Consider the following 25,588-nt stretch of genomic DNA (forward strand, 5'->3'; position numbering starts at 1 on the left):
TTCTAGCCCAAACCATTTTTCCTCTTTTATTCAGTGCATTATTTATGATTGCTTAGGCATAAAATTTTTCCTCTGCTTTGATGCTCAGACTTCTTTACTTTCTTCTTGAATTATAGATATAAAAATTATGCAGATGCAATTTCTAGAATTTTCACTTCTATAATGTAACACTTTATGTGTTATTGAATATTTAACTTGCAATATTTTAAGTGGTTTTATGAAAGGCCTTTGCTTTCTTTATAGAAAAATTTTGTGACCTTGAGAAAACCAAAGATTTAAATCAAGTTAGATAGTATTCTCAAGCGTTGTTAGTATTTTTGTTTTTCCATCCTAGATATCTGGTTAGAGAAATAACAATTAATTGGGTGACACTCTGTGCTAAGCTGGCACATCTTCAGATGTAAATACATGCTATATCAAGTCTCTCTCAGCATGAGAAAGTCAGCTAATCTAGGTGTGCAAATGAAATCTTTAACAAAAATCGGCACGGGCTTCTATGCAACCTTAATGATTAACACCTAACACTTGAAAATTAGACACCTTGGAACCTTTTCAATTATAGTTAATAGGTGATGCCTATCAGCCTTATTTAAATTCAGAGTTTTCTCAAGTTTGGGATGAGAAAGAAAAAATGCGTAGGGAGTCTAACAGATTTACAAGTCCTTAGGAGTTATGAGGGAACCAGGAAATTGAGATAGAACATTTTAGAGTGGGAAGAACTGGGTTTTTGTTGTTGTTGTTTTGTTGCGTGTGTTGTGTATGTGTGGTTTTTAGTCTTGTCTAAGGCTTTAGCTGTCATTACCACTAGCTCAATTCTGATATGCTTGAAGCAGTTGATAAGACCATAAAGGAGAAGCCCTGTGAATTTTCATAATTCAAATATCTTTCCCTGATAAAATTTTAAACAGTAGAATTAACCTAGATTCTATAAATGGAAGACACAGTTTTTTATATTCCCCTTTAGCCATCCAAATGCAAGGGCAATCAAGCATTATACATCTTAGACATATTATCCATCAGCTCTGCAAGATGTAGAGAGGGCTCAGTGTGTGCCATTCAGTAGGTTGTAGTTTGACCTAAAAAGGCACTCTCTCATGAAAAATGAAATGATAGTCCCTTTTTAATGTTTACAGATTTGGGAATAGTATCAGTTAAAATATTTTATTGGATACAAAAGAATTTGTCACAATTTTCCAACCAGTGACTGCATAAATAAGTGGAACAACAAATACCTCTCTCTCTCTCTCTCTCTCTCTTTTTCTCATTCTTTCCTTCCCTCCCTCCCTTCCTCTCTCTCTCAACCCAGTGAAAAAAACTTACTCATTTAAAAAAGAAAGAATTCCTTACATTAAGCACAAATGGATTACTCAACCTGGAAAAAGAATGAAAGAGGAAACATACCTACATGAACTAGAATATAGGTAGGAGCAGGCCCTGACAGATTCACCATGTAATTATCAATGTCAAGTACTGAAGTGTAAACACATACTGCAAATATAAAGGAAAGATACTTTCATATTGTAGATCACACTCACTTCCAACAAAATTGTTCCTACAAAATGCAGTGTAAAATAGGTCCTTTTATGGAACAACTTATACTTACACTCCATGATCAAAGGAGAAGGGCACTCATATTCCTTTATCTTGATATTAGCAAGGAGGGTTTATTAGCTGGATCTATCAATTAACCACCTCGAAGCTTTTTCATTAGAAGCTCAAGAAGCTACCTTTCTCCATAACCTCAACCTCCACATGGAAACAAGCTGTAAAAATATCGAAGGCTCAGTGTCTATAAGCACATGAGGAAGAGTTGATGACCCTGACAAGAAGAACAGGCATTGATTAGGTGTCGCAGACTGCAGACAGTGAGTTATTGGGATAAAAGAAAAACAAAGACTGGAAATCTAAGACTTGTTACATGACAACCTTCAATCCTGGAAGATTGAATTTATGCTTCATGAAGTTCAGGGGTGGGTTTAAAAGCAGTTGCTTTCTCATATAATATCAAATAATTATCAAAATCTAAATTTAATATTATGTGGATGTCTTCTTTTAAAACCAAGAGGTGATTTAATAAACAAACAGCTGATAAAAGAGGGAGGATAAGTTTCAGAATCTGACATGTCTAGGTTCAAATCCTTCCATTACACTTATAAACTGTTACTGTTTCTCTTAATGTCTGTTTTCTTACCTGCAACATAATGACAATATCTTTCCCTTAGGAGGGCTAGGTGCTTGTAGTGAGTGTCAATTTTAGAACACAGCATGTTGTGGACAATATATGGTTGCTATTGCAAAATTAGTTATATTTAAAATTTGTCAGCTCTTGAGGAATGTGCTCTATAGTAAATGTTATAAAGAAGAAGAATTTGCATTGCCTAGCTAAAATTACATTTAGTACTTGTTGATTGATCATTAAGAAATAAGTTGGCAGTGTCCACTCAGTATCACACAGCCCTCCACCACTGAGGAGTCACTTCATGCAAAAGTCACAGATGAGAAACTAAAAGGCCCGTTTGGACCATAGGACATTTGCATAGTGAAATTTTATTTTACTGGATGTCACAGCAATCCTGTGTATGCATGGATAAAACAAGCTATGAAGCTCTCAATCCCAGGCAACCAGAAATAGTTAATTAGCAGAAAAAATTACAAAAGCTAATGTGATCATTTTCCTCCTTCTTTGGCTTCTCTGCATGAACAGTTACCGCCAAGGCACATGGACTTGCTTAGTTATGCTTTATTTAACTTGACCAACTGGAGGGGATTGTGACAGCCTGAATGAGAGCTCCCGGGGCTGTCAGAGTGTGCACAGGGGTAATAAGTTCCTAAGATTTGTAGGAACCCTGAAAAAGTTACCTATTAGTTCCCAGCTTCCAGCAGCAGCAGTTGGCACATTTTTCATCTGTTTCCTTGTTAGTCCTTTCAGGGCATGCTGTGATCAGAGGCTATTTTTTATGAAAAAGAACTTATGGTCACAGACAACCATGTGGTGATTGCAGGGGGAAGAGGTGGTTGGAGGTGGAAGAGGGTAAAGGGAGGATAAATGGTCATGGAAAATAAATGAATAAACAGATAAATAAATAAATACCCACTCACTACAATAAAATAAAAAGGCCTATAGATATGTAATGCTATCATTTTTGCACTGCTTTTTATAGTCACAGCAAAGTCTGATTAAGAGTTGAGATAATGAAATTGTGTCATTCAGGCATAGGTAATGAAAGCCTTTAAGAAAGTGGAAACTATCCATTTTTTTTTACTTTATTTAATTGTTCAATTAACAGTTGTCCAACTTTCCTCCCATTTCTCTCCCCTGGCCTGCCCACATCACAGCTCCCACATTCAGTCCCCCCCTTGTCTTCTCCATGAGTCCTCATTACATGTTGCTTGACTTCACCCTTCCCCTTCTTTCTCCCGTTACCTGCCTTTCCCATCCCCTCTGGTCATTGTCAGTTTGTTCTTTATTTCCATGTCTCTGGTCCTATTTTGCTCTCCTGTTTGTTTTGTTGATTAGGTTCCACTTATAGGTGAGATTATATGGTATTTGTCTTTTACTACCTGGCTTATTTCACTTAGCATAATACTCTCCAGTTCCTTCTATTATATCACAAAGCGTAGGAGTTCCTTCTTTCTTTCTGCTGCATAATATTTCATTGTGTAAATGTAACACAGGGTTTTTTTTTGTTTTTTAAGTATATTTTATCAATTATGCTATTACAGTTGTCCCAATTTTTTTCTCCCCTTTCTCCCCCTCTGCACTGCAACTACCAACTTCCAGCATTCCCTCTGTCTCAGTTCATGTCCATGGGTTGTACATATAAGTTCCTTGGCTTCTCCATTTCCTATACTATTCTTAACTTCCCCCTGATTGTTTTGTGCCTTCTGGTTATGCCTCTTATTCCCTGTGCCTTTTTCTCCCATTCTCCCCCCTCCCCACTGGTAACCTTCCATGTGATCCTCACTTTTGTGATTCTGTTCCTATTTTAATTGTTTGCTTATTTTTTGTTTTTGTTCTTTAGGTTCAGTTGTTGATAGTTTTGAGTTTGTTATCATTTTACTGTTCATAGTTTTTATCTTATTCTATTTTTTAGATAAGTCCCTTTAAAATTTCATATATTAAGGGCTTGGTGATGATGAACTCTTTAACTTGACCTTATCTGGGAAGCACTTTATCTGCCCTTCCATTCTAAATGATTGCCTTGCTGGATGGAGTAATCTTGGATATCGGTCCTTGCCATTCATGACTTTGAATACTTTTTTCCAACTCCTTCTTGCCTATAAGGTTTCTTTTGAGAAATCAGCTGACAGTCTGATGGCCACTCCTTTGTATCTAACTCTCTCCTTTCCTCTTGTTGTTTTTCAGATTCTTTCCTTATCTTTAATCTTGGTCAACTTAATTATGATGTGTCTTGGTGTATTTCTTCTTGGATCCAATTTTTTTGGACCTCTCTGAGCTTCCTGGACCTTCTGGAATTCTATTTCCTTTGCCAGACTGGGGAATTTTTCCTTCATTGTTTTTCAAATAATTTTTCAATTTCTTGCTCTTCCTCTTCTCCTTCTGGCTCCCCTATGATTGAGATGATGGAAGGTCTCAAGTTATCCCAGAGGTTCCTAAGCCTCTTCTCATTTTTTTAAAATTCTTGTTTCTTCATTCTGTTCTGGTTAAATGTTTATTTCTTCCTTCTGTTCTAAATTATTGATCAGAGTCCCAGTTTCCATCCCTTCACTGTTGGTTCCCTGTATATTTTTTTTTATTTCATTTTTTCATTTCTTCCTCTATTTTGTAACCATACTCAGCCATTTTTATAAGCAGCCTGATTACCAATGTTTTGAATTCTGCATCTGATAGCTTGGCTACCTCCTCATCACTTAGTTCTTTTTCTTAGTTTTGATCTGTTCTTTTGTTTGGGCCATATTTGTTTGTCTTGGTGCTCCTGTTAAGTTTTGAGGGGCAGAACCTTAGGTAATCATCAGGGTAGGGCAACCCACATCAATGCATTATGGTGCTGTATGTGGAGGAGTGGTCAGAAAGGAAACAAAGCCACTTGCTCAGCTCTTGCCCCACTTTCAATTACTTCCACTGCTACCCACAAGCAAATTGGGCCCTTCTGGTGCTGATTGCTGGGTGGTTTGGTTTGTAAACATTCTAGGACTCCATGAGCCTCTCCACTGGACTCTCCTATGAGACTGGGAGTTTCTCCCACTGCCAAAACCCCCACAAGTTTTTGCAGACAGAGGTTTTGAGCCTCTAGTTTCTGTCGCTTAAACCCTGGGTTTCTCATCTGTCTCTCTCTCTAGTTGTTCCTCCTGGCTTACCCACATGCAAATGTGGGACCTCCTGGTCATTCAGCCCCTGCCTCACCCACTTGGTCCATTGCCTTGCCACTCAACCTCTCTGCCCTGGCTGCCCATCTCCATCACTCCTACCAGTCTGGATGAATTTTTCTTTAACTGCTTGGTTGTTGGACTTCCATGAATTTTGATTCTCTGGCATTTCTGGTTGATTTTTGTTTTAAATTGGTTATTATTCTTCTTTTGGTTGTGAAAGAAGGCAAAGTGTTTTTATCTATGCCTTCATCTTGGCCTGAACTCTAAATGTACCACAGTTTTTTCATCCATTCATTTACTGATAGGCACTTAGACTTTTTCCAGCACTTGGCTATTATAAATAACACTTCTATGAACATTGCGGTGCACAGGTTCTTTTGGATTGGTGTTTTAGGATTCTTACGGTGTAATCCCAGCAGTGGAGTTGTGGATGAAAAGGCAATTCAGTTTTTAGTTTTTTGAGAAAATTCCATACTGTTTTCCACAGTGGCTACACCAGTCTGCATTCCCACCAAAAGTGTACTAGGGTTCCCTTCTCTCCACAACTTCACCAGCACTTGTTGTTTATTGAATGTATGTATGTTGTTTGTATGTATGTATGTTGTTTGTTTGATAGCCATTCTGACCAGTGTGAAGTGATAGCTCATTGTGGTTTTAATTTGCATCTCTCTGATGGCTACTGATGCTGAGCATCTTTTCATATGTGTATGGGCCCTCTATGTGTCCTCCTTGGAGAAGTGTCTGTTAAGGTCCTTTGCCCATTTTTTAATTGGATTATTTGTCTTCCTGGAATGTAGTTGTGTGAATTCTTTATATATTTTGGAGATTAAACTCTTGTTCAAGGTATCATTGGCAAATATGTTTTCCCATATAGTTGGTTTTCTTTTCATTTTAATGCTGTGTTCTTTAGCCATGCAGAAGTATTTTAATTTAATGAGGTCCCATTTGTTTATTCTTTCCTTCATATCCTTTGCTCTAGGGGACATATCAGTGAAAATATTGCTGCATGGAATATCTGAAATTTTCCTATGTTCTTTTCTAGGGCTTTTATTGAGTTGTGACTTATATTTCTTTTATCCATCTGGAGTTTACTTTTGTGTTTTGTGTAAGTTGGTGGTCAAGTTTCATTTTTTTGCATGTAGCTGTCCACATCTCCCAATACATTTTTTTTAAACTGGACCAAATATGGCTTCTTGATCATTACATGTCAGTTATTTAGCTGATCCATGTTAGATGTGGAAAAATCAAAAGAATAATTTTCAAATGAAATAAGATTACTTAACATATGTTTTTGCTTTCAGGAAGGACTAAGGATGCTTATTTCAAGAGATCTAGACTGTACCAATACCATGTATGTCCAGTTTTCCCTTAGATTTATAGCAAAAGGTAAGTCATTTCTATGAGTATGATTTTATTATTTCCCTTCAAGAAAACCCCCCATGCATGCATGTGCAATTCATCATCCACAATAATGTATTTGAGGTCCATAAATTTTATTGCATGGAAAAGCTAACAAATTTGAGTACATAAATATTCACAAATGTTTTTCTATAATAAAATTCATCTTAATGTAAGGGCAGGATTAGTGATTTTATAATAATTTCATATAGCTATAGTAATCATCCTAGTTCTGTGCTGGGTAAATTTATCATCATGTCCCTGAATCTTTTTCTACCACTACTTTCTAGCTGTAAGAATTATTTAGTTAAAAATTATACAACTTACAATTTTTAACTTATAATTATAAAATAAAAATTAGCATAACTTTTTAACTTATAAAAAATTTTTGTTTTTCTTTATAGATGTGAATTCAAAAAAAGCCAACTCTGTCATTCTGACCTTCTATATTAACTAAATAACTTTCTTGACAAATAATGTCATTTGGATATAATAAATTTTCAAGTAGATTTTTTATTGTATCCCAATCTTTAAATGTTTGACCCTTCGTAAAGTTGCAGTGCCTGTAGAATCAAAAATCTTTTATGTCATATTTCCTAAGTAAAACACAGAAAGATGTGTGTGTATAGCTGGAAAGAGAGAGATGCTATTATGTGAAAATTCAAGATTTGTTGGTTTTTAAAATACATTCATACAGAAAATTCAACCTGTCATCCCTTTAAGTTGCCTCTTACACACTGAGACTATACAACCTCTAAGTGAATATATATCAGCTTATGTATTGATACCAAAAGAATAGTCTAAGAGCATACTGTTTTCCCATTTTTAGCACAATTTACTTTACACTTGTGTTATCTTATTCCTAGGTACTCCAGAGAGGTCACACTCCATTCTCTTACAATTCTCTGTCAATGGGGGCATCACTTGGCACCTGATGGATGAATTTTATTTTCCTCAAATGACCAACATACTTTTCATTAATGTTCCTTTGCCATCCACTGCCCAAACCAATGCTACAAGATTCAGACTCTGGCAACCTTACAATAATGGTAAAAATGCATATGTTCTCTTCTGATGAAAACTGTGGCATGTTAACATGTTTGTTTCTAAAGTGAGATGAAGTGTGTATCAACTGAGTGGTTTAGCTATTCATCACACACATTTTACATGCTTCACTTTGAGAAGTCCCAATGAGTATTTAACTTTCTGAGTATCTTTATCGTCTCTTCATATTTGACTCATAAATTCTCTTGATGATGTAACATATAGCTGAATCTTGTCACAGATCTAAGGTTTTTAAAAAATAATCCAGGATTACCATTAGGCACTCATCAACTGTAACTACATTTTTGCTGAAATTGCTTAGGAATACATAGCTCTTTGAGTGTGGCATTTTATTAGTGAGATAGAATATTACAACAAATTCCTATGATGAGTGAGAGGGATTTACACCAAGCAAATAATGCAGAAAAATGAAATGTTTTTATCACATATACTTGTTTCATTTGATAGGTTAATGGGAATGCATAATTTAATAAATTTTGAAATGATTAAAGAAAATGATTTTACATTTTTTAATGTTTACCACATCATATATTTTTATTTACTGCTGATTATAAAGGACCAAACTCTACCAAATTATGCACTTAATGGCCTGTATAAGCATGGAGGTATCACATTAAGTAGATTCTATGCAGAGGTAATGCAGAAATAAATAACAACAATGTGCTGCCATTTCTAAAATTTAACTTGAGTATTTCCTTTATAACTAATAAGTCAAAATACGTGTTTTTAACTTGTTGTGAACAGAAAGCATAATCTTTTATGTTTTGGACTTTTTATATTTATATTAAATATAATCTTTTATATTTAGACCAAATAAACATTCTAAAAAGAATATAACCTGTTTTACAACCTAGAGGATATTGTCTTTGTGTTATGTTTTAATATTTACCTAATTTTTCTTTATTGTTTTCACCAACTGCTTTCAAAACTATATATGAAGAGGCAGAGAGAGAGAAAAAAAGATAGAGAGAAAGAGAAATGACCATTTAAATCATCAGGTTCTTTCAACAGGCACCTGTTTACAGATGTTTTTTTATATTATGTAAGAATCATACTAAAAATAGGAATCATACTAAATCATAATAAGAATCATACTAAAAATAGGTGAAAAACCAATATTGGGAAATCTTGAGGTTTCTGCTTGGCATGGTCTCATCACCCTGTTTCCAGTTCAATGTGAACAGTGTTTGTTTGTTTGTTTTACAAAAGTGGCCTGGATTTGCCTTTCTTATCTATTTAGTAATATCTTCCTTAAATACCCAGCCTAAGTCATAGAATGGAACTCTAGTTTTCTGTATATTTCTACATATATTTAAATAAACATAAATGTTTTTAAAAGCATTAAGAAAAAATAAAGTATATAGCAGAGTATTTTATTCTGTGTCATTTTTAACAATCAAATAAAGTTATACATTAGGCAATGTTTTAATGACCATGGTCCTTAGTGTGACAAAAGTATGGTGTTGAACCATAGGTTAACTCTAAAAAGTCATAAGTTGCTCCTTGAACAGACTACGGAGTGTACCTCCTGTTCTAAGCCTGCAGGTTGACTACCCATGCTCACAGATCCAGATGTCTTATATATTCCCCAAAACCACAAAAACAAACTCAGAGCTCACTCTTGCCAGTGGGAGGGTCAGTAGCATCACTATGACAAAAAAGACAACACATTTTCACAAGCTGTTTGTCACATTTTTTTAAATTAATAAGTCTGCTCCATACTGCCCTGACTGGTGTGGCTCAGTTAATTGAGTGCCAGCCTGCAAACCAGCAGGTTGCAGGTTCGATTTCCAGTCAGGGCACATGCCTGGGTTACGGGCCAGGCCCCAACTTGGGGGTGCATGAGAGGCAACCACACATTGATGTTTTTCTCCCTGTATTTCTCCCTCCCTTCCCCTCTTTCTATAAATTAATAAATAAAATATTTTTTAAAAGGCTGTTCCATTTTATGTCAATTTAATATGACTGAAAGCTTAATTTGTTTTACACTGTTAGTATAATCACTGTAAATACACTGTTACATAGTTAGTATTGCTTTGTGCAGAGGCATATGGTTAACCTGTAGTTACTGAGTTCCTTCTGTTCTCTACCTTCTTCCAATGAGCAAAATGTCCATCTGATTTTCACCACTGAAATAACTTGCTTTATCCAAAAATGCTTTAGGTAAGAAAGAAGAAATCTGGATCATTGATGACTTCATTATTGATGGGAATAATTTAAACAACCCTGTAATGCTTCTGGATACATTTGACTTTGGGCCCAGAGAAGACAATTGGTTTTTCTACCCTGGTGGTAACATTGGTCTCTATTGCCCATATTCTTCAAAGGGAGCACCGTAAGTATTGAATTCAGAAACCGAAAAATGAAACGACTGCTCTATACAAATCACAATGAACTCTTGCCCAAATGGATTCCTTGTTGTTTTTTTTGTATAACAGCGAGGAAGATTCAGCCATGGTGTTTGTTTCAAATGAAGTGGGTGAGCACTCCATTACCACTCGGGACCTCAGTGTAAATGAGAACACCATCATACAGTTTGAGGTACGTGGCTTTGTTCCAACAGGAATACTTTAAATTTTATCTTGTACAAAACCTAGGAGAGAAGAGGGAAATCTCATATAATTTCATGCATCATGGCTTTCTGTTTCTATACAAGGACTAAAGAGGTTTTATATCATAATTCATTTTTATTAGTAGAACCAATTGTCATTCTAAGGTTTATTTTTTTATTTTTGTCCTTTATTTATGAAAGAATCTCCCCATGTACTACTATAATGGGAAGTTGATTAAATTATTTTAAACATTATAAATATAAAAAGGACTACACTATGTTAATATTATTATTTTCATAATTTTTGTGTGTCATTTAGGACCTAAGTCAATGTAACTATAGTCTCTATTATGCCAACACATTTATGTAATATTTACCATGGTGTCATGAATTTTACTGATAAAATAATGCTGTACTGTTTTTATAATTTCTCTGTTTATTTCATTAATATTTATGAACTATATTTTTCAAGAAAACAAATTATGTATTAAAAACCCTTTATGTATTTTAAAATCTTAGATAAAAGCAGCAAAACCCAAGGTGTATTACACCAATGTTCAGTAGTATTAACTTCCAAAGATACTTGTGTCATATCAGGTCCATACCAGCCATTTGGCAGACTTACTTAAAATAGTGCCTAATGGCATCAACACAGGTTTAAATACTTATTTTAGATTACTTTTCTGTATTCCCTAAATTAGAGTTGTCTCTTTCATCTTAAAAGTCAGGGACCAAATGATGCCTTAGCAAAGAAATTATTCTGTATGTATTCTAAATTTTCTGTTATATTTTCTGACTTTACTATGTTACCTGTATAACTTTCTGTTATATTTTCTAACAGTTATGCTTTGAATGTTAGTAACAAGTAGCACCTTTGGCCCTTAAGAGTTCTGTTATCCAAAGAATGCAGATAGAAACCAATGCCTATAGTTGAAAAGGTTATCAAATCTCAACAGTTTACTCACCAGAAAGTAAGAGTAGTAAATTCAACAACAATCAATGTTATATAAATATAGATATAAATATATCTGATCTGATTGCTATGATGAGCACAAAAGTGTTAAATCCAATGGGAAGAGGAAAACATAGACAAAATCACATGCATTTATGTAATTAAGTTTTACTTTCATTTACATGGGAAGTGGAATGGAATGATTATTTCCTCACTGGTGAAAAAGGTCTTTCTGAGACTGTTCTCCCCATGCCAGGGAAATGGCATTTTAATATTAAATACATGTTGAAGATTCTCCTTGTATAAAAGTGGGGTTATGTGTATTCTGAAGTTGTCACCAGAATGAAAATAGAAGATCTCCCTGTCTAGTAGACTTGACAAACCTCATGGTTAGAATTAGGGAAGTAGTCTGTCCATTACTATTTGCTTGGTTTGGCTATGAAAGCAGGCCAAAGGTAAGATTTGGAATTCTGTGCCTGCCTCTGCCTTACCCACTTTCTAGTTTTTAATAAAATGAGTGGAAATAAATTTTTCATGAGACCCGTTGAGGTTCTTTATGAAAAAAAATATTATTTAAAGGTAATATATGATATTATTCAAGCAAAACAGAATTTCATAGTATTAAATATTTCAGCAAGACAGTTTCCAGGAAAACAAACTCAAGAAGTAATGAAATGGTGGATCACTTCAAGGCTTGTTGCTTTGAGGTAATCTGAATCCTTTTTTTTTTTCTTTTTCCCCAAGATCAATGTTGGGTGCTCAACTGATAGCTCATCTGCTGACCCAGTAAGACTGGAATTTTCACGGGACTTCGGGGCGACCTGGCACCTGCTGCTCCCTCTCTGCTACCACAGCAGCAGCCACGTCAGCTCCTTGTGCTCCACTGAGCACCACCCAAGCAGCACCTACTATGCGGGAACCACCCAGGGCTGGAGGAGAGAGGTTGTGCACTTCGGGAAACTGCACCTTTGCGGGTAAGAACACGCTGCTTCATGCCACATTTAGTTTTCATTGACAGTTTTCCTCCGGACATCATCATTGACTTTATCAGGGGGAAATCTCCACCTTACAGTTCTTTTTCAGTTCTCCACTTAAGACAGACTGATACATGTTTAAAACGTAGGACACTGAGCTAGTATACTACTAATTTATGGTGTGGAGATAGATTTAAAAGAGTGCATGGGGATTGTACTCTGTTGGAGGATTCGTGTCCCCATGAGTCTTTATTAGATAAATTAGGAAGCAACAGAAAGATGGTTTTCCCCTAATGTTGTGACCCTTCCCCACTCCTTTCTTCTTCACAATATAAATGCAGTTAGAATTGTATGACTTTCAAATATCTACCTATGTATCTCACACCAGGAGAAGACACATGTGGAGCATGGAAGCCCACAGAATATTCTAGTGTCTCAGAAAAAATTGTTAGCACTCTTCCCCCAGGCATTTCTAGTTTTTCAACCTCTCTCAGCATTCTTGCTATATATACAGGGTGGGCAAACATAAGTTTACAGTTATGAGTACATGAAACAGAGTTTATTCTTGTATTGTTATTTATCAATTATCACAGTTGTTCTGTATGAACAACTATAAACCTACTTCTGCCTCACCCTGTATTTGACTCTCCTGTTGAAAATCTATTTGAAGACAAAAGATTTCAATTCTAACAGAAATGAAATGAAAAGTGTAGTTCAAAAAAATGAAACTAATAGTATAAGTGAATAAAGAGAGGAAGTCAATAAAGCAGCCTGCCTCAAATTTGTCTTTGCCCTCTGAATAAAGAATTTATAATTTCAAGGTGCATCAAAAAAAAGAAAGTATTAATATCATACTTGAAGATGGAAATAGATTTACATTCCTAACATGAAATATCATGATTAGAAGTCTTAGGTCTTCAAGCAAAATTACTAGTACTTTTCCAAAAAGGCAAAAGGGAATTTTCAAAAGTCTGAAGTTTTTTAACATAAATCTGTTTATATTTCATATAATCCACATAATTTTAATAATTTGATTGTTAAGGGCTTTAATATTTTACATTGTTGAATATATTATTTAGTGATTCTTGCTATTTATAGCAGGATATTATTCAAATGTTTTTGAAAAAGCATTACTAAGCAAAATGCTCTCAAGGATCTTTAAAAGTGAGAACTGAGGAGTCAAGGAGAGTCTCTGGAGACCATAGGAATAGGTAGAGCTGAGGACTCAGCCAGCACCACCAGGAAACTGCTGTAGGGATGTGGGGATAAGCTGATCTATAAAAAAAAACGGGGCATGGGTAGCTCAGGAAAAATGTTTTGTCCAAAATCAGTTGTATTATTCAATATGATATATTACAAGAAATATAGAGAGGCATGGTAAAAAGTGGAAGAATTTATTTGAAACATGCTGGGGGATAATAACATCAACTCCACTCAGGAAGTATGAAGCCATTAGCAGCAAAAGTTGTGATACTCATTTTTATCATGCTGATGTTAACATCATTCAGCACCCACAGCTCTCATTTTCTGAAACTCATGATTCCACACTTCTTGGAAAGAAAATCTGAACCTGTCAGCTATGGCCAGGAAGCTAAGTATTGCAACAGGAGAATGGCTGCCCCTAATCCCTGCTCACGGGCAGTGTAGGCAGGAGAAAGCCTGGAGAGCCAATCACTTAGGCACCCATGACCAATACTATGACCACTACGGTATAAGAAGCTCTAGGTTTTTAATTTAATGGACCTCTAATTTCCTTTCATTGCCCAACTAAGCATTACATTAAATAGGAAACAATTCTGCATGTGGGTTATAGGCCATGACTTTAGATTGTTTTAATAACTAAGACTTGCTTCAGTAAGTTCCCGCATGGAAATAATACTAGTTAAAAGGGCAGGAAATAACATCACAAAGATCTGCCAATCTGAGGTTCTGAGTGAAGAGACCCATTATTAGGACAGTGCTCTGGTGTCATGGAGCCTGCCTCACTTAGCATTTGGTTATGTCCACCAGGCTGTTTGCACATAAGGTATGGTGATGTGATTTGGCAATTTGAACAAGAAAAATGCAGAGGTCTGTATTTTCACTGACTGGTGCAGGGTGTCAGTTTAAAATATACCTCCCCCAATTTTAAAGGCACAGGACTTAGACCATCATATTATTTGTATTGCATGTTATATGTATTTCTATGAAAAGAAAGTAAATCTGTTAAAGAGGCATGCCCACTCTCCTGATGGTATAAAGCTATCTTTCAAACTGCCTTCAACCATTTCTGCAAAAAAGAACTTGCTTCCATAATATTGTCTAGCCCTTGTTTCAGGAAAAGAATTAAAAGTATTCTTAAAACCCACACAGGCATGAATTGCTGGAAGGCAAAAGTTAAGTTTTCTCCAACTCAGTGAACCATCTCTTGGTTTGTATTCAGCATGGTACATAATAATGGAACGAGTGCTAGATCCTAAAAAAGAAAATGTATAACCCATGTCTAAAGTGCCCCTCTCTGTGCATTTACTGGACAGTGGGCACCATAAAAAGTATTTTATCAAGTGCAGAAATGGCCATTTTTGCCTCCATATATAATCAATTCACATTTGAAGTGTAAGTATTGAGCTTCCATTGAATTTTATTCGCATCACCTTTGTGTTCTTTTTGTCTTAAGTCTTTTTTCTTTGAAACTCCTAATTGGTTTTGCTTTATACAGCTTCATAATGAGTCAACCAAAATCCCTATCTAATGAAAGCAGTGTTGTGTGCTTGAAACTTTAAGTTTACATTTAAAGAACAGATCCTTTTGAATATCATTGGCTTAGGAGAACAGATGCTGACATTCGCCAGGGAGGGTGGCAGTGAGAAATTTACAAAATAAGATTTCAGCGGAAGGCAACCACAGTGAGACCAGACCTTTCAGCCCGTTTATCATAACACTTGCAGTTTCTGTGTCAAGGCAGGTGAACAATAATAAATATCCGACCAAGGTGGCTCATTTGTATTCAGAACATTTGAATAAATAAGAAATTAAAAGTCCATGCAAGCTTTTGTTCAAAAGAAAACTCCAGCCATTTCCCTCAACTCAGCAGTCTGAAAGTTCAAAAGGTAGGAAGAGCTTCTTGCCAAGACTAAACTCAGATAAGTATTTGAAAGTAAAATTTTATTATAAACTGGCATTTTGGGGGCAGCTTAATATAGTTAGAGTCTTGCTATAAACAGTGAAATGAGGGGTCTTCTAATATTGACTTCTAATTTCTGTTTACAAAATTATTGTGTATTTGGTTTCTATGATAATTGGAAATTGGACAGATCCACAGGATACCAAAATGAATATATATGCCCTCTCTATATCTGTTCCCTCTAAAATAAATTCTTCTTCTCTGAGTTGAGTTTTGTACATGATAACATATGCTAAACTATTTCTGGACTTTGACCTAAGTATGTAGATTATTTCCAAAGGGCTAAGTTATCATTAACAATATAAGACAATTCACTTGCAAATAAAAACAAAAATTACCTTTGATACAATAAAAAAATTAAAAAATAAGAGATGCCTATCTAAAATAAATCTGATTTTGTCACTCCTCTCTTTTTTAATTTTAATTTTTATTTAATTCTTGTTCAAGTACAGTTTTCTGTCTTATATTCCCAGCCCTAGCTCCCCCAGTGCTCCTCACCTCCCTCCCATTTCCACCCCCCACCCTTAGTTATTGTCCATGTGGCCTTTATACTTGTTCATGTGAGTCCCTCCCCTTTTCCCCTATGATTCTCTCCCCTCTCCCCTCTGGACCCTGTCAGCCTGTTCCATATTTGAGTGTCATTGTTCATATTTTTCTTGCTTGTTTGTTTTGTTGTTTAGATTCCTGTTAACAGTGATACATACGGTATTTGTCTTTCACCGCCTGGCCTATTTCACTCAGCATAATGCTTTCCAGTTGAAACACCAATCCAAAAGAACCTATGCACCCTGATGTTCATGTCACTCCTCTCTTTAAAATAATCTTTTGGGACTCTCTCAACCACTAGAATAAAATCCAAAACACCTTAGTTTGGCTGTTAAGGCTTTTCATAACAAATCACACAACAAAGATTTCTTGAGCACCCAGTGTATCTACATACTGTATGGGGTACCATGGAAGGCGCAAAGAAGAAAAAGGCATGGAGATTGGCCCCTAGGAGTTCATAGCCAATAAGGAAAATAGATATGCTTTTAAATACATGCACCTGTGGTAACTATAATAATGGAAATTTCATCAAAATTATGGAAGAGAGAGAACAAGAGAAACTAATTAAGTGATTAGTTATTTGCTGTATGACCCAGTAATTTCACTACTTTACCCAAAAGAATTGAAAATAGGTATTTAAGCAAATACTCCCTCATGAATGTTCCCAGAAGCACTATTCACAATAGCCACAAGGTAGAAACAAACAAATACCCATCAGCTGGTGAATGGATAAATGAAGTTGATATACTGATGAGGACTTGAGCCAGCCGTGTCCAAGGTGTTGTGGATGCAATGAACAAATTAACACAGACTACAGAAGTCCTGTGGTGAAAACAGACAGCATGACCACTTTCTGAGTGAGAGAGCACCCTGACCCCTGCCTGGACAGGCTTTTATTGCTTTCTGGGAGGATTACATCAAGGAAGGTCCTCATTCATTATTGTCAGGCAGTAATAACAAAAGAATAGATAACATTCAAAGAACTATAAGGGCTTATTCTGAGTCAAGGTCAGATAGCTAAAAGACCATAAAACTTTGGGAAACAAACTCATTTTATGCTTGGACCCTTATCATAAAATTGAGTACATTTTTAGCAAAGCAGGTTTCACAGGATTTTATGCATTCTTTCTTAGGCCTGACTGCCCTGGGGAACCACCTGATTCTGCCCACTGCTGCACTACCTTTCAGCATTGTTTCGGGCTTAAGTCAGGCAAGGGGAATAAGGCAGCCAAGAGATTGGGAGATTTCTTACAGATGGAATGAAGACTCAGACTATGTCAAAGCCGAGGGGTGAGGGTCCATCACCCCCTTTTTTTATAGTCCCCTAAGTCCTTCCCTGGAGGCCCCTTCACAACCATGCCTGTTTTAGGTCATCCCTCTCTTGAGGAATCTTACCCATCATTGGCTAATCAGTCATCCACTCGAGGCCAAGTAGGATGAAGTAAAAGGGGGCAGAGGCAATGCCCCTGCCAGGAAGATAATCTTTGCCTCCTTAGTGGCTTATGTTCCTAAGGTCTTTTAGTAATGGGGGGTTACAGCTTCTGAAACCAGCCAGGGCATTTTTCAACAGTATACTCATACAATGGAATATTATTTAGTCAAAAAAAGGAGTGAAATTCTGATATTTGCTACAACATCAATAAACCTTGAAAACAATTTGCTAAATGAACAAGCCATACACTAAAGGTCATGTATTGTATGAGTTCATACCCAGAATAAATAAATCCATAGAGACAGAGAGTAGATTAGTAGTTGCCAGAGGCAGGGAGTAGGAGGACTTTTTAATGCTCACAGGGTTTCCTTTTAGGATGATGAAAATGTCTTAGGACTCTGTAGAGGTGATGGTTGGCCAGCACTGTGAATCTGCTAAATGCCTCCAAATTGTATATTTTAAATAGTTAATGGTTACTTTGTCTTATATGAATTTTACCTCAATTAAAATAAAAGTTTAGTTATACAGAGTGCAGATAGTAGGATGAAGAAAGCTTCACCCAGAAAGTCAATATTGAAAAAGTTGGAATTTTGGCATAGTGATAGCATTGGGAAGAGCTTACTGGAACCAAGAACCTTATTGGCAAACTCCCACTGAGGAATGGAGTTGGTGTCCCTGACGTGTTGAATTATGTTTTCTCTTTCTGAGTGTGGTGCCATGCTAGTAACTGCCCACTGCTCATTGATCAGATGTGCTTACTTTGAAGGTATGTTGTTCTGCGGATGAGATTTTGAAAGACTTGTACCTCTTTTCCAGATCTGTGCGTTTCAGATGGTACCAAGGATTTTACCCTGCTGGCTCTCAGCCAGTGACATGGGCCATTGATAATGTCTACATTGGTCCCCAATGTGAAGAGATGTGTAATGGACATGGGAGTTGTATCAATGGAACCAAGTGCATATGTGATCCTGGCTACTCAGGTCCAACCTGTAAAATAAGCACCAAAAATCCTGATTTTCTCAAGGATGATTTTGAAGGTTATCTTTTCTTATAAATTATATGTAGCTTTGTGAAAGAATTTACATACTAAACATAAGGTGTAATATAAAAGTAATCATTAAGGTCTACTCTAATATTTCATTATTTATCAGTACAATTGAAACCACCCAAGTCTTCATTTACTTCTAAATTTATAGGGTTCTGTTGTTGAAACAATGGCCATTGAGAGTGAACAAGAACATAATTAAGAAAAACTAAGGTTATTTTCATCACTCTCTTCTCACTAATGGTAATTTCTCACTAATGGTAATTTTATAAAATTTCTATGGAGGGCTAATTTTCTTGGGTGGAGGGTACAAGTTCCCAGAGTACAAATTCCTTTCATTGCTTCATCACTAACCCATTAATTAGCCAGTTATCATTTTCTGTATCTCAGTTATACCTAGAATCTAATGTTATTATATGTGACCATAAGGCTAAAACATGAAAAAATGTACATGATGTAATAATTGAAATTATTCTCAATTATATATTCTTTGGATATATATTATTCTATGCATATCCATAGTTTGGATAAAACTATGGGAAAATACCCTCATAAAACAAAGTCTTAAACAAATGTTATAACTCTCTATGCTAAGATAGTGGGATTAAAGATTTTTTCTTTTTTCCAAGTAGTGTATAAAATTGTTAAATTTATGGTTTTAAGGTACATTCTAACATTGTATTTAGGTATATCAATACATTATTTATTTAGCCATAAAAAGGAATAAAATGCTGGTACTTACTACAACGTGAATGAACCTTGAAAACTTCATGCAGATGAGGAAGTAACATACAAAAGGCCATATATCATATGATTCCATTTATATGAATCATTGAAGATAGACAAATCTATAGATACAAAAAGCAGATTAGTGGCTACCAGGGACTGGGTGAGAGAGAAATGTGGAGTGACTGCCTAATGGGGACAAGGTTTTCTTTACAGATGATGATAAATTTCTGGAACTAGGTAGCAGTGATGGTTACACAACATTGGGAATGTGGCAAATGCCACTGCATTGTTCATTTTGAAATGATGAAAATGGTATATTCTATGCTATGTGCATTTTACCATAGTCAAAAAACTGAAGTGGATCTAAGATGAATATCTGAGGAGATCTGAGAGCTAGTTTTGAACAATACTGTTTAAGAGAAAATATTAAATTATACTAAAATTTCTCCCATTAAAACTGTGGGGTTTTAAAAAATTTTTTATTGTTGTTCAGTTACAATTATCCCCATTTTCCCCCCATTTTCTCTCCTTCCCTGCCCAACCCCCCTCTCCCACATTCAATCTTCCTCACCGCTGTTCTCTTTGTCTATGGGTCCTTTATATACATGTTCCCTGACTTGACCCTTCCCTTCTTTCCCCTGTTATCCCCCCTCCACTGCCCCTCTGGTCACTGTCAGTTTGTTCATTATTTTATGTAACACTTGTCTGCCCTCACAGTAGCAAGGACACAGTGAAGCCTGTGGAAAGGCCACATTACACTCCCTCAGTCACTGATGAGCCAGTGTCTTTTTTTGAGGTGTAGAGATGCAGAAAGGAGGAGCCCATCTGGCTGGACCATAGAAACTCAGGAAAGGCCCCCCTCCTTTTCTCATGTGAACCCTTAAATTATATAGCCAAGGATAAACAATTCAGATATGCTAAAATGTTGAAGAGACCTCTTATCCCAAACTCTATGACTTTGATATTTATGACTTCATATTTTAAAATTACACAAAGCACTTATAATCCCTAAAAAATAATATGACTGTAATTGGAGTCATAGGTAAACCACATATTTCACCTTTTTTCAGGTCAGCTGGAATCTGATAGATTCTTATTAATGAGTGGTGGAAAGCCATCTCGGAAGTGTGGAATCCTTTCCAGTGGAAACAACCTCTTTTTCAATGAAGAGGGTTTGCGCATGTTGATGACACGAGATCTGGATTTATCACATGCTAGGTAATCACTTTTGAAATGCTGTTGGGAAAGTACATATAATGCACAGTGGCAGAAAATAATTGAATCAGAAAGAAGCAGAGATCTCAAAGACGAGGTCTTCCATTGGAAATGCTGTTTCTCTCTTATTAAAAACTCCATTAAGACACAATTTACATAATTTTTATTATAAAATTGGGAGAGCTTTGTGCAATAACTAGATCAGAAATGAAACACAGATAAACAGACAAAGTTAATATCTGGTGTTTTTCAAGATGGTGACTAGCAAATGACAATAATTTTACTGAAGTGAAAGTAAAATAAAGTTATGTCTTCAGTAAAATAAAGTTATGTCTTCTTTATCCATCTTCTATAGAATACTTCTCATTAGCACTTGGACTGTGTAGCAATTACTTATGCCATGCTTAGTAGAAAGCCTAATTGAAATATAATACATTCTCAAATAATTTTATATCCATTAGCAATTTAAGAACATTTGAAGTGTGCCCTTACTTTTTATGAACATTTCTTTCCAATTGTTCACTCATACGTATTAAGCACTCATTTTCTAAGCTGAGCACATTCACTCAGTAGCAAACATTTTAAACTCAGAGGATTATGTCCTGTCACAAAGTATATCCTTTGACCATTTGATGCGCCAAACATTTAGCTGGGAAGATAAAAAAGAGAATTTACATGTGCAAAATGGAACCCTGACCTATTTTTGCAAGTGAACAAAAAACTGATGTTTTTGGTTTTTGAAACATTTCAGAGTAAATTAAAATATATCATAACATATTATCCTTCTCTTCCTCCTAAATCTTTATTTATTGAATTTATAAATTTGATTATGCTTCATGGAAAATACAATTCTATCTGTGGGATAATAGTTTTACAGTTAGAAGAAGCAAGATTTTATTTGTCATCATCCTATTTTAGTGCATATGATTTAATTTGATGCTCTTTATTTCAGATTTATCTTTGGCAGCTGAGTTGTCTAATTTAAAAATTATTAGGTTTTTCTACATAATTTTACATGGTTTATCTATTACTAAATTAATATAAACACTTTCCCAATACAAGTAGAGAATTGGCTAAAAGTTTTTCTCTGTGAATAATTATTATTTTTATAGATATAAACATCACTAGGTACTAACCATGGCTTTTTTTATTAATCCAATGTTAAAAGCTCCATTATTTATCTCATCTCTGTAACATGCTGTGTGGGATTTGCATATATTAACCTCAAAATGCTCCATGTAAAATCCCAATTTTCTCAGGTTATGAGATACATGAATACCCAGTAAATGGAGATGGGGAGAGGAGGAACACATGAAGAATGCATGGTTTTATATATGCAACTATAACCTTTGTTATAAGCTCCAATATATTCATATGCATGACCTGCATGCCTAACTGGGTGTGTGTGTGTTGGGTAACACATGAAATTTATTCTGCATTACCAGGTAGCACAGCAGCCAGACCAGGCACCAGCCGCTTGCCTGCCAGTGATAACATGTGAGCTAGTTTTCATTGGCACCCCAGCTGCTTGCTGCCTCTCTGTCTACCCTCCCTGCCAGCTGGACAGGCTTCACTGGCTGGCTGCCACAGTTCTTGATGGCCAGTACCATGCATCGCAGACCCAGCAGTAGTCAGAAGTTGGCACAGCCCACTATCACCGCCACTCCACACTCATGCTTCCCTGCCCCTGGCAAAAAAAAAAAAAAAAAGGCAGAAAAGAGGCCCAGGTTTCACACACCTCTTACAAAATATGCCTGACCTTTTACAAAGAGGTGTTAACAACTGTGAATTTAAATGTGTCTCCCAAAACCAATAATATGCAATCTAAAAAAAACCTACTGGTATAACCTGAAAATGGACAATTTTGCCAATAAATGACATAAACTGCATTGATTACATTCTCCCAGTTTTAGATACTAGGGACAAGGATCCAAATTTATCTTAAATAGGTAACAATACATACTCCCAAACTTGGTGAACCCTTCCCATCTATTTATAGAATAGCCAAAGGGTACAGCGAATGCTCCTTTCTTCAGACTTACCTCTGTGGGAGGGTGCAAAATGTAAATACAGGTGAAGAATTGTCTTTTTTCAGATTTCACATTTTATTAACTGCCTTTCATGTTAAAAAGGAAAATTGGGCTTTGAAATTATTTCCTTGGACATTCATTAATTCATTATGTTCAGTAAGCCATGCATTCTCTGATTACCCTGTGTGCTAGTCTTTTGCTAATGGTGTGAACTTCTCACTGAAGTAGATATCTACAGTAAATTTACTCATGTCAGATTTGTGCAGTTCTTCATGAGACTGGGATGTGGTAAAGGTGTTCCAGACCCCAGGAGTCAACCTGTGCTTCTGCAATATTCTCTCAATGGCGGCCTCTCGTGGAGTCTCCTTCAAGAGTTCCTTTTCAGCAACTCCAGCAACGTGGGCAGGTACATCGCCCTGGAGATACCCATGAAAGCCCGTTCTGCTTCCACTCGCCTTCGCTGGTGGCAACCATCTGAAAATGGGCACTTCTACAGTCCCTGGGTTATCGACCAGGTCAGTCCCTTTAGGGTAATTGCTATAATGTTGTCACTGGAGCTGAACGTGTCCTTGGATAGCATTTACTCCAACCCCTTAGTTCAGTAGAGGAAGCCCGGGACAGACAGTTGAGTGACTAGCCCCATGGCACACAGCTAAATTAGATATGGCATTTAACTTTCTTTCATTCTCTTTTCCTTCAATTGCCTGAGCCTATAAAAATAAAGGACACAAAAGAAGGCCCAGTTCCTGCTCAGAGAGGATTCTGCCATATGGATAGAAGTACTTTATCAAGCATGAGACAAGGTTGTAATTCTCTGAAAAGGAAAATGTGCAAATTAGCATTGGTGCCACATGCAATAACTCCCAAATCCTCTTTCCTAGCCTTTGAAGAAAAAAATAAATAAATCTCCCTAATATCCTATGGACAACTCTAAAGGATCTTCATACATAATGAAATGCATATCAAACAGAACCTGTTAACAAACTGTAGAATCCATACAAAGAATTAAAATGAAATGCCTTAGGATACATTGTCCTTAAATAGAAATTTTACATGAAAAATAATGACAGTTTAGCCAAATTTTGCTTTCCCAGTTTAATTGGGCACATGTCATTTCCAAAGGCACAATTTGGCCCATGAAGGCTGTGAATGGTTTTGTCAATCCTTCGATTTGTTTTCTGTAGCTTCTTCCCAGATGGGCAAGCAGACCACATAAACAAGAGCATTCTGAAAGGGCCCTAATGTTGTGTTTGCTGTATAATGCCATTTCTGTTCTGACAGCTGAAAACAAACAAAAAAGACTGTACTTGCTTATATCTTAAAACTAAATTAAAAATCTGTGCATTTTAAAAAATATATTCCAGATTCTTATTGGAGGAAATATTTCTGGTAATACAGTCTTGGAGGATGATTTTACAACTCTGGAGAGTAGGAAATGGCTACTTCACCCCGGAGGCACCAAGATGCCTGTGTGTGGCTCTACCGGAGATGCCCTGGTCTTCATCGAAAAGGCCAGCACCCGTTATGTAGTCACTACAGACATTGCTGTGAATGAGGACTCATTTCTGCAGATAGATTTTGCTGCCTCATGCTCAGTCACAGACTCTTGTTATGGTAAGTATCGCGTATCCGGTTAGGGACAGAGGTGTGTAAATGGGAGTCTCTCATAAGTCTGTAAAAAACCACAGGTGCCTGCTAAACCAAACCATAACTGCAGTCTTGAAAAATGTGTGTAAATTGAGTTTTAGAACTTTATTTTTTAGTCATTTTTTTCAGTTATGGTTGACATACATATATATTACTTTCAGGTATATACACTATTAGGTTATGTAATTTACTATGTTACTACTATGTGATCATCTCAATAAATCTTGCACCCATTGGACAACATACATAATTATTAGTGCCTATTATTGCCTACATTCTCTATGCTGTACTTTACATTCCCATGACTACTTTGAAACAACCAATTTGTACTTCTTAATAACTTCACCTTTTCCATTCATGTTGAGAAATCAGCTGGCAGTCTTATGGGAGCTCCCTTGTAGTCACTGACTGCTTTTCTCTTGCTGCTTTTAAGATTGTATTTTTGTCTTTAACCTTTGGCATTTTTATTATCATGTGCCTTGGTAGGAGTATCTTTGGGTTCATCTTCTGTGGGACTCTGTGCTTCATTTGGGCTATTTCTTTGTCTTGGTGCACCTGTTACATTGTAAGGTATTCGCCAGGGTGGGATGACCCATGTCAATGCATTGTGACACTATATGTGGGGTAAAGGTATGAGAAGGAGCAATGCCACTTGCTCAGCTCTCAGCTGGTTTTCAATCACTCCCCCCACTACCCACAAGCAAATTGGACCTTTCTGGAGTTGACTCCTCGGTGGACAGATTTGTATACATTCTAGGACCCTTTGGGTCTCTCCTGTGAGGCTAGGAGTCTCATCCACCACTGTCACCTCCACAGGTTTTTACAGCCAGAGTTTTTGAGGCTTTATTTCCCTTCCCTGGATCCCTGGGTTTGGCAGTCTGTCTCTCCAGTTGTTCCTTCCAGTTTATCCACATGAATGTGAGACCACCTGGTCTGCCAGCCACTGACTTGCCTACCTCATTCTGCCAGCTGCTACCTCACCTACGTGGTCCTTCAGCCGCTGCCTTGCCAAGAGTCCTCTCTGCCTGGCTGCCTGTCTCTGCTCCTTTTACCAGTCTGGGTGGATGTTACTTCTTTAACTTCTTGGTTGTCAGACTTTCATACAGTTTGATTTTCTGGCAGTTCTGGTTGTTTTTTGTTTTTAAATTTGTCATTTTCTTTCTTTTGGTTGTATGAGTGTGCAAAGTGTATCTAGAAGTTTACTTTTTAAAGCATAAGAATTTTGAGCTTATTTTTAAGTGTTTATATATAAAGACTTCTTTTATATATAAATAGTAACCCCCAATTTGTAACTTTTTATAAATTTAGATTTTTTTGTATCAGATTTATGCAATAAAGGAATCTAAACACCTAGAGAATGCCAGAATAAGGAGTAGTATTTTCACATAAATTTGTATATACATGAGTTTCAATTCATGGGGCTTTAGATTAGTCCAGTCATTATTTCCTTTACATCTCCCCAGGAATCATAAAATTTGGTTCTCATTTAGCCAAAGACTCGTGATGGCAA

At 36.3% G+C, this 25,588-nt stretch overlaps 1 protein-coding gene across 2 annotated transcripts in view; it reads left to right on the top strand.

The window, feature by feature from the left end:
* Positions 1-25,588, top strand: part of RELN (reelin) — a 577,463-nt gene that overhangs the window by 482,983 nt on the left and 68,892 nt on the right. For both annotated transcript variants that reach the window (XM_037057079.1, XM_037057081.1), the window contains exons 37-45: positions 6,633-6,717; positions 7,596-7,778; positions 9,958-10,129; positions 10,233-10,335; positions 12,042-12,271; positions 18,229-18,449; positions 20,257-20,404; positions 22,688-22,946; positions 23,796-24,045. In XM_037057079.1, the coding sequence (XP_036912974.1) occupies positions 6,633-6,717; positions 7,596-7,778; positions 9,958-10,129; positions 10,233-10,335; positions 12,042-12,271; positions 18,229-18,449; positions 20,257-20,404; positions 22,688-22,946; positions 23,796-24,045 (1,651 nt within the window). The remainder of the gene's footprint in view (positions 1-6,632; positions 6,718-7,595; positions 7,779-9,957; positions 10,130-10,232; positions 10,336-12,041; positions 12,272-18,228; positions 18,450-20,256; positions 20,405-22,687; positions 22,947-23,795; positions 24,046-25,588) is intronic.

Source organism: Sturnira hondurensis, unplaced genomic scaffold (genome assembly GCF_014824575.4).
Source record: "Sturnira hondurensis isolate 20B ecotype Veracruz unplaced genomic scaffold, ASM1482457v3 Scaffold0009314, whole genome shotgun sequence".
In the NCBI taxonomy this organism is placed as follows: domain Eukaryota; kingdom Metazoa; phylum Chordata; class Mammalia; order Chiroptera; family Phyllostomidae; genus Sturnira; species Sturnira hondurensis.